The sequence below is a fragment of the Colobus angolensis genome, unplaced genomic scaffold (assembly GCF_000951035.1).
Source record: "Colobus angolensis palliatus isolate OR3802 unplaced genomic scaffold, Cang.pa_1.0 Scaffold25, whole genome shotgun sequence".
Taxonomy (NCBI): domain Eukaryota; kingdom Metazoa; phylum Chordata; class Mammalia; order Primates; family Cercopithecidae; genus Colobus; species Colobus angolensis.
Window position 1 is genome coordinate 2596928 of NW_012115710.1, and position 9703 is coordinate 2606630.

Here is a 9703-nt window from a genome sequence, read left to right on the forward strand (position 1 = left end):
TTTTAAGCATGTGCAGCAAAAATTCAGCACTCTTTTTGGGCCATCGACCTTGTGTCCAGCCCCACTGCTTGGCCTGGGCACACCTGCCAACTCCACCATTGTAACGTCGGAATGGTACGCACTGTTTCTGTAAAGTGACATCTTTCAGATACTTCCTGGCTTTTCGAATATGCATACCCTTGATGGCCTGGGCAGTTTCACGAGTGTTCTTAAAGTGAACACGAAGATTGGAACCTCTTGATTTGCATGATTTCGTGGGGTTCTCCGGGTCAAGTGAATAGCGAACCATTTTCACAGATTACCTCAGGCCGCTTAGGGAAAGAGCCCGACGGTTTTAAAAAGGGGAGTTTCCCTGCACAAGCTCGTCTCTTGTCTTCTGCCATATGAAACATGCCTTTCACCTTCCGCCATAATTGTGAGGCTTCCCCAGCCACGTGGAACTATAAGTCCATTAAACCTCTTCCTTTGGTAAATTGCCCAGTCTCGGGTATGTCTTTATCAGCAGTGTGAAAACAGACTAATACAGTGTCCTTATAAGGAGAGACTCCACAGAACTTGCTGTCTCTTACCCATGTGAGGACACAGTGAGAAGGCGGCATCTGCAAGCCAGGACACAGAGCCTCACAAGAAAACAAATCATCTGACAACTTAATCTTCTAACCTTGGACTTCTAACCTCCAGAATTGTAAGAAATAAATTTCCGTTGTTTATAGGAGGCTTAATTTATGGTATTTTGCTATGGCAGCCCAGACAGGCTAAGACAATCCTGTAACCACATGTATTCCATGTGGCTATAGTATTCTCTGTATAGTGGCCCAGTATGGTGGCTCATGCCTGTAATCCCAGCACTTTGGGAGGCTGAGGCTGGCAGATCACTCGAGAGCAGGAGTGCGAGACCAGCCTGGCCAACATGGTGAAACCCTGTCTCTACTAAAAACACAAAAGTTAGCTGGGTGTGCTGGTGGGCGCCTGTAATCCCAGCTACTCAAGAGGCTGAGGGGGGAGAATCACTTCAACACGGGAGGCAGAGGTTACAGTGAGCTGAGATCGCACCACTGCACTCCAGCCTGGGCAACAGAGTGAGACTGTCTCAAAAAAAAAGAAAAAATCTACAAAGACACTTTATTTGTAAGGTACTATTTAGAAGTTCAAGGAGCTGAGACTGGATTTCTTTGGGTGACCATTTTCAGCTTGCTGAGCTGTCCATGTGATCTCTTATGTGGTGGAACTCTTGTGCATTGCTGATGGGAAAGTGAAATGGTGAAGTTGCTCTAGAGAGTAGTAGTGGGGTTCCTCAAAAAAATTAAAAATAGAATGACCTGATGATCCAGCAATTCCACTTCTGGGTATATGGCCCGAAAGATCTGAAGCCGAAACTTGAGCATAGTTTTATGCATCTATGTTCACAGAAGCATATTCACAATAGCTAAAAGGGAAAAGCAACCCCAGTATTCCTAAAAAGTGAATGAATAAGAAAAGTGTGTTATATACATACAATTGAATATTACTCAGCCTTAAAATAGAAGGAGAAGCTGGACTGCGGCATGGTAGCTCACGCCTGTAATCCCAGCACTTTGGAAGGCCAAGGCAGGCATAGCACTTGAAGTCAGGAGTTTGAGACCAGCCTGCAACATGATGAAACCCTGTCTCCACTGAAAATACAAAAATTAGCCAGGCATAATGACATGCGCCTGTAATCCCAGGTACTCGGGAGACTGAGGCAGGAGAATCACTTGAACCTGAGAGGCAGAGGTTGCAGTGAGCCCGATCATGCCACTGCACTGCAGCCTGGGCGACAGAGCAAGACCCTGTCTCAAAAAAAAAAAAAAGGAAAAAAAAACAGAACAAACAAACAAAAAAACCAAGGAGGCAGGTGTGGTGGCTCACGCCTGTAATCCCAGCACTTAGGGAGACCAAGGCAGGCAGATCACCTGAGGTCAGGAGTTCAAAACCAGTCTAGCCAACATGGTGAAACCTCATCTCTACTTAAAAAAAAAAAAAAGAAGAAAAGAAAAAAATACAAGCCGGTCATGGTGGCTCACTCCTGTAATCCCAGCACTTTGGGAGGCTGAGGCGGGTGGATCACCTGAGGTCAGGAGTTCGAGACCAGCCTGACCAATATGGTGAAACCCTATCTCTACTAAAAATACAAAATTAGTCAGGTGTGCTGGCACATGCCTGTAATCCCAGCTACTGTGGAGGCTGAGGCAGGAGGATTGCTTGAACCTGGGAGGTGGAGGTTGCAGTGAGCCAAGATCATACCACTGGACTCCAGCCAAGGCAACAAAGAGAGAAACTCTGTCTCAAAAAAAAAAAAAAAAAAAAATAGCCAGACCTGGTGGCAGGCGCCTGTAATCCCAGCTACTCAGGAGGCTGAGGCAGGAGAATTGCTTGAACCTGGGAGGCGGAGGTTGCAGTGAGTTGAGATCGCGCCTTTGCACTCCAGCCCGGGTAATAAGAGTGAAACTCCATCTCAAACAACAACAACTAAAAAAGGAGAAGCTAGCACATGATGCAGCATGGATGAACCTTATATACATTGTGCTATGTCAGTCACAGCAGGACAAACGCTGTATGATTCTACTTATATGAGGTGTGTAGAGTAGGCAAATTCACAGACACAGAAAGTAGAACCATGCTCGCCAGGGGCTGTGATCAGGAAGGAATAGGGCATTTTCACCTCTTTGATGCAGTTTCCGTTTGGGAAGATGAAGACACTTCTGGAGACCAATCACGGTGATTCATAACAATGTGAGTGTACTTGGTGCCACTTCTCTAAACACCGAAAAATAGTTAAAATGGTAAACTTTTTCTGTTGTATGTTTTACAACAATGAAGAAAAAAGCAAATGAAGATTTCATCAGCCACCTCACCAAAAAAGAAAAGCAGATGGCAAACAAGCCCATGAAAATATCCTCAATATAATTTGTCTTTAGGTAATTACAGAATAGAAGAAGAATGAGGTAGAATTACATACCTAAGAAAAATGACTGAAAAGTACAACAAAGGAAAAAAGAAATTTTAAAATATGTGGATAATATCAAATGCTAGCAAGGATGTGAAGTGATCAGAGCTCGTCTACTGCTGGTAGCAATACAAAATGGTATATACACTTTGGAGAATAGTTTGTCAGTTTCATATAAATTTAAACTTACACATGACCAAGTGTAAGTTTGGCCAAGCACTTGACTCCTAGGTATTTACTCAAGGGAATTAAAAACTTATGTTCACACACAGAAACTTGAATGGAATATTTATAGCAACATTATTTTAGAGTCACCAGAACCTGAAAACAATTGCAGTGCTCCTCAAATGGTAAATATATGCAAAATGAGAGACCATGATAACAATGGAGAACGAGCCAACAATTATACTAAAATGATGGATGTATATTCAGCCCCACAGATGAGCCTCAAAGGCATTACACCAAATAAATGAAGCCAGATTTTAGAGGAGACATTTTGTATGATTCCATTTATATGACATTCTGTGGAAAGGCCAAACAACAGGGATGGAGAATAGATCTGTGTTTTCTCAGGGACTAAGTGTAGAGGGAGGATTGACTTCCTAGGGTCAGCAGAAGGAGGGAATGTTCGGGTAATGACACTTTTCGGTGTCTTCACAGCGGTTGTGTATATAACTATATACATCTGTCAACCCACATAAAATTGCATATGATAAAGAATGAATTCAATCATATCTAACTTTAAATAAATTTAAAAATTTTAAACATAAGATGCCACCGCACTGTCACTAGAACTGTTCCAGTATAGAGCATAAGCTGGGCACAGTGGCTAACACCTATCATCCCAACACTTTGGGAGGCCAAAGAGGAACAATCACTTGAGGTCAGGAGTTCAAGACCAGCCTGGGCAACATGGTGAGACTTCATCTCTACAAAAAATACAAAAGTTAGCCGGGCGTGGCAGTGAGCACCTGTGGTCCCAACTACTCGGGAGGCTGAGGTGGGAGGATTGCTTGAGCCAAGGAGGTGGAGGTTGCAATGAGCCGAGATGGTGCCTCCGCACTCCAGCCTGGGCGACAGAGTGAGACCCTGCCTCAAAAAAATTTTTAATTTAAGTGTATAGATATACATAAAGCATGGCAATACCAAGCATTGATGAGGACCTGGAGCTACTGGAATTCTGGCTCATGGCTGGGAGGGGTAGTCAAAGTCCATGCCATTTTGGACAGCAGTTTGTCAGTTCCTGCCAAAGTTAAACATACAGGTAGCCTTTAGCCCAACAATTTCTTTTTTTCGATCTTCACAAGTGTCCCATGGCTCGGATGTCCCCAGAGGTCCTAATCCAGGCTCTGGTAAGAATCAGTTTCTGCTCCATCTCCTCTCCTCTCTGGGCCGGTCGCTGGGTTCTCCGGGCCATGGGGTTTCTGTCCAATCAGTGTGGAGGAGAGGAGCTCTGACTTGTGGGTCTGAGGTTCCTCTTCTGTGCAGGACTGAAGTCTCTCTTCCTCCTCAGCTTCCCGTTCGGCCCCACGGCCCTTCTCCTCCACTCTGTTCCCCTTCTGTCCTCACAGGGGGAGCGCAGGGAGCCTCCGCCTCAGAGATGCTGCTGCTGCTGCTGCCCCTGCTGTGGGCAGGTGAGTGGCCCCAGGGAGAGGGGCTGTCTGGGGATGAGCTGACCTGACCTTCGTGTCTCCACAGGGGCCCTGGCTCTGGAGGGCTTATTCCGTCTGGAGGTGCCGGAGTCGGTGATGGTGCAGGAGGGTCTGTGCGTCCTGGTGCCCTGCACTTTCTTCAGTCCGAGGTACCTCTTCAGCAGGCATGACCGTGATCGTGGCTACTGGTTCCGGGAAGGAGACAATCCTTTATGGGATGCTCCAGTGGCCACAAACGACCCTGTTCGAGAAGTCCGGGAGGAGACGCGGGGTCGATTCCGCCTCCTGGGTAATCCCAGGGAGAAAAACTGCTCCCTGAGCATCAGAGACGCCAGGAGGAGGGACAGTGGTTTGTACTTCTTTCATATGGAGGACAGATGGATGAAATATAATTACAAAAGTCCCCCGCTGTCTGTGCATGTGACAGGTAAGGCACAGGATCCAGGAGCAGCCACAGGGAGAGGTCATGGGGGCTGCAAGGCAGGGCTGGGCTGGGAAGGGCAAAGTGAGTCAGGCACAGGGGAAGACCTGAACCAGAGCCTGCGCTTCCCCTGGGCTGCACCTCAGAACCCCTTCCTGATCCTGCGTCCCCATCTCCTCACCAGCCCTGACCCACAGGCCGGACATCCTCATCTCAGGGGCCCTGAAGTCCGGCCGCCCCAGGAACCTGACCTGCTCTGTGCCCTGGGCCTGTGAGCAGGGGACACCCCCCATCTTCTCCTGGACTGGGGCCTCTGTGTCCCCGCTGAACCCCACCACAGCCCTCTCCTCGGTGGCCACCCTCATCCCACAGCCCCGGGACCACGGCAGCAGACTCACCTGTCAGGTGACCTTGCCCGGGGCCGGTGTAACCACGACCAGGACCGTCCAACTTAACATATCCTGTGAGAGCTGGGCCAGGACACCCAGGTCCCTGATGGGGTGGGGTCGCTGATAGCAGGAGACGAAGGTCAGGGCTGGACACAGGTGCTGAGTCCCAGAATTTGGGCTTGGAGTGGGGGGTCAGGAGGACACGAGCTCTGCCTTCCCTCTTTATGCAATCTCTGGGGAGAGAGGGCCGGTGTCCCCAGCCCTCACAGTGATGCGGGTCGCTGTGTCTTTCTGTCCCAGACCCTCCTCAGAACTTGACCTTGACTGTCTTCCAAGGAGATGGCACAGGTAGGACGGTGCTCCCTCCCTGGGGCTGGGGAAGCAGGGCCTCCTGCTCAGGGCAGGGCCCGGTCCCTCCTCATCCTGGACTCACCCTGGTGACCTGAGACCCCCATGTGGGTGAACCCAGGGCCTCTCTGCATCCTCAGCCCCAATGGCCACCTGAGCAACTGTCCCCTCCCCTCCCCCACTCCCTTCAGAATCCTGCACACACACACACACCCCTTGGCCCCACTGCAAGGGCAGGGTGACAGTCACACAGCAGACCCAACCCCAAGGCCTCGATGATCCACTCCCGGAATACACATTCAGCCTCAACTTTTAATTTTCCCCGGTAGTTCTGACCTAATACTTCTGGACAGACGATATTGTCACATGGGCAAAAATTCAAAATGCACAGCAGAGTCTGTACGTGGAAGCCCGTCCCGCTCACCAGAATTCACCAGGGTCCGTCTAGGCTGCTCTGAGCCTTGGTTTGTGCACCTGGAGGATCTCAGAGGTGGTTTGACGTCAGTAGTGAGACTGTCCGCCCCTCCTCTAGGGCTGTATGTGATTCCACTGCACAGATGGACTCTGATTTTGTGGAACTCCGAATTCATGATCATGACGCTAACTTAGCTGAGCAGAGGAATGCTATAGTGATTTATCCTGTATCTCTTTTCACAAGTGTGTATGTGAACGTTAAGTGCAAAATAGCTGGGCCATTGTGTTTTTTGAATATTGAGCGATATGGCCATGTTGTTTTCCATCTAAAAAGGACAAGCCCACCTTGCCAACAGGAAGGGGTGGATGCGTGAGTTTCCCCAGCCTCACCAACCCAGTGTGGGGTTAGATACTAAGACCTTTGCCAATATTGGGTGAAAATCTGCATCTCCCTGTGCACATTCATAAGACTGTTTCTCTGACTGTGAATGGTCTGCATTTTTTTGTACATTAAGGCGCCATTTTATTCTTTTGTTCTGTGAACTCCCGTTGATAGTCTTTTCTCAGCTTTCCAGAGTGATTTCACCTTTGTTATTTATTCTTGAGTCTCTCTTTAGTTTGAGAAGTTACCGAATATTAGTAATACACATTACAAATACATGTCCGCTTTGTCTTTCTTTCTTTTGTCCTCCAGGCCGTAATGCAGTGGCAGGACCTTGGCTCACTGCAACCCCACCTCCCGGGTTCAAGCAGTGCCTCTGCCTCAGCCTCCCGAGTAGCTGGAATTACAGCCCGTGCCACCACACCTGGCAACATTTTTTTTTTTTTTTTTGGTATTTTTAACAGAGACGGTGTTTCACCATGTTGGTTGGCCAGGCTGGTCTCTAACTCCTGACCTCAGGTGATCCGCCCACCTCAGCCTCCCAAAGGGCTGGAATTAGGGGCATGAGCCACCGTGCCCAGCCCCATGTGGCTTTTTCTTAGCTGTCCATGATTTTCCCGACGTACAGGAACCTATGTATTCCTGTATTCACACTTTCTGGTTTCTTTTATTGGTGCCAATTACCCCCATGCCGAATTTATTAAAACAAATCTCGGCCGGGTGCAGTGGCTCACGCCTGTAACCATAACAGTTTGGGAGGTCAAAGTGGATGGACTGTTGAGTCAGGAGCTCGAGACCAGCCTGACCAACATGGTGAAACCCCATCTACTAAAAATACAAAAATTAGCCGGGCGTGGTGGCGCATGCCTATAATCCCAGCTACTTGGGAGGCTGAGGCAGGAGAATTGCTTGGACCCAGGAGGTGGAGGTTGCAGTGAGCCGAGATAGAGCCCTCCACTTTTCCTCTTGTGTCTTGTGTCTGAACTCCACCCTCCACCCCAGCATATACACCCTGTCTCCCTCCAGCCCTGTAGGTCTGTTTGCATTTTCTGGATGTGATCAGCTTTTGGTCATTTTTGCACCTTCTGTTCCTTCTTAACGGAATGTCCTTCCAGCCCTCATTATCTAGCGACCCCTGCTTGTCCTCCATACCCTACTACTTCCTGTGTGAAGTAGGTATGCCTCCTCCAGGAAGCCTTCCTGGATCACATAATTTACATGGTCTCATATACATTGACATCCCCAAGGCTACTGGAGCCTGAGTCACCTCCAGCATATGTCATGTGGTCTCATGAGCACCTGTTCCTGAGTCCTGCTACCAACCAGACTCTGAATTTCTGGGAGTGAGAGCCTCTCAGAGGCACAGGGATAAGTCAGTAAACTAGTGTCAGGTGAGGACTCAGATAAAGAACGAGAAGGTTCAGGGAGAACCTGGAAGCTGAGGTGTCAGCGAGAGCATTGAAGAGGACATGGAATATGGGCCTAAACTGACATCTTATTTGGTTGCCCTGTAAAGCCTGAGACCCTCCCTCTGTGATTTCTAGGGCACAAATCCAGCCAAAAAGGGCGCATCAGTGCAGAGATAAATCCAAACCTTGCTATATACAGAAATGGGGGCCTGAGCCAGGCTCTAAGCCCGGGCTCACCCCGCTTTCTGGATCCATCTCACAGTCTGTGTCTATCAGTCTTTGCTTGTGAGTCTGAATCTGTTCCTCTGTTTGGTCTCCTTAGGTGTCCTTCTTCTTCTTTCCCTCAACCTCTTTGTCCCTCTGACCCTCTGTCTCTTTTTCTTCAGCATCCACAACCCTGAGAAATGGATCATCTCTTCAGGTCCCGGAAGGACAGTCCCTACACTTGCTCTGTGCTGTTGATAGCAATCCTCCTGCTGGGCTGAGCTGGGCCCAGGAGAACCTGATCCTGAGCCCCTCACAGCCCAACTCCGGGATGCTGGAGCTGCCTCAAATGCACCTCAGGAACGAAGGAGAATTCACCTGCCGAGCTCGGAACCCCCTGGGTTCCCAGCAAGTCTCCCTGAGGCTTTTTGTGCAGAGTGAGTGTCGAGGGGCTGCGCACCAGATCCTCTCTCCCAGTGACCTTTACTCCCAGGCCTCTGAACAAGTAGTCCACCGGGCTCACCAAGAGAATAGGACTGTGCTCAGCTCAGCCTCAGCCTCAGCTGTGAGGCCAGCAATGTCTTGAGGGCCAGAGCCTTCTGTTTGTTGCTGCTCAGTCTTGGTAGGGGATCAGGTAAGCCCTGGGCTGTTTTCTGACGTGCAGGGATGCAGGTAGAACTGGTAGAACCTGTGTCCAATTATCAGGAGCGAAACGATGAGGAATTGTGGTTTAGCGGACGAATCCACCTCATGCACCTTTTCGCAGGGAAATCAGGGCCCACGGCAGAGGTGGTTCTGGTGGCCGTCGGGGAGGCCGCTGTAAAGATCCTGCTTCTCTTCCTCTGTCTCATCGTCCTCAAGTGAGCACTGCCCCAGGGAGCAAAGGGAGGTGCGGGGAGGGCAGGGGACACAACGCTGAATTTGAGTCCCATTGCTGGAGGGTCCTGAACCAGTCAAGAGAACCTGGACCAACAGAGGCTCCGTTGTGGTGAGAATTTCACCCAAGACAATGTTTTCTGTACCCAGCTTTGCTGTGTGTCCAGGGTGAGAGGTTCCTTCTCTCATCATGGAGGTCTTGGGGGCTAAACCTGCTCTCTCCACATCAGTCTCCTCCAGTGCCTTAGCAGAGCACAGGACCCTGATTTGGCCACACTCACAGGTCCCTGTCTTTTCACTCAGAGTGAAGTCCCATAGGAGGAAGGCAGCAAAGGCAGCTACAGGTGTGGAGGCTGCATAGGTTGTCAAAGGTTAATCTCTCAGGTGAGTGTTGAGGGCATCTCACCCTCCAGCATCCCACTGGGCACCTCCCCTTGATAGCCCCCATGATTGCTCTGCTCAGCATGGTACACCCATCTCCCTCCCCAAACGCTCTTCTCCCCCTGGGATCCCCATCCCACTGATGACACAGTGGTCCCGCCTCTTGTCACAGGTAAGTGACTATCTGAGGCCAGTGGCATGGGCCACAGAAAGAATTTACCAGGACAGTTGTAGGTGTCGAACTGCAGATTTATTAGAGAAA

General features: G+C 49.6%; 1 protein-coding gene across 1 annotated transcript; it reads left to right on the plus strand.

The window, feature by feature from the left end:
* The first annotated feature begins 4565 nt into the window (after nt 1-4565).
* LOC105514700 (sialic acid-binding Ig-like lectin 13) lies at nt 4566-9421 on the plus strand. Its single transcript, XM_011946236.1, has 7 exons — nt 4566-4599; nt 4664-5044; nt 5223-5501; nt 5728-5775; nt 8367-8621; nt 8951-9044; nt 9364-9421. The coding sequence occupies exons 1-7, from the start codon at nt 4566-4568 to the stop codon at nt 9419-9421; spliced, it is 1149 nt and encodes a 382-aa protein (XP_011801626.1).
* The last annotated feature ends 282 nt before the right edge of the window (nt 9422-9703 follow it).

Excerpts from the sequence above, each read along its gene's own strand:
- LOC105514700 (XM_011946236.1), top strand. The coding sequence starts at position 4,566 with ATGCTGCTGCTGCTGCTGCCCCTGCTGTGGGCAG. Across the intron at positions 5,045-5,222 it reads GCTGTCTGTGCATGTGACAG|CCCTGACCCACAGGCCGGAC; the intron begins GTAAGGCACAGG and ends TCTCCTCACCAG. Across the intron at positions 9,045-9,363 it reads CTCTGTCTCATCGTCCTCAA|AGTGAAGTCCCATAGGAGGA; the intron begins GTGAGCACTGCC and ends CTTTTCACTCAG.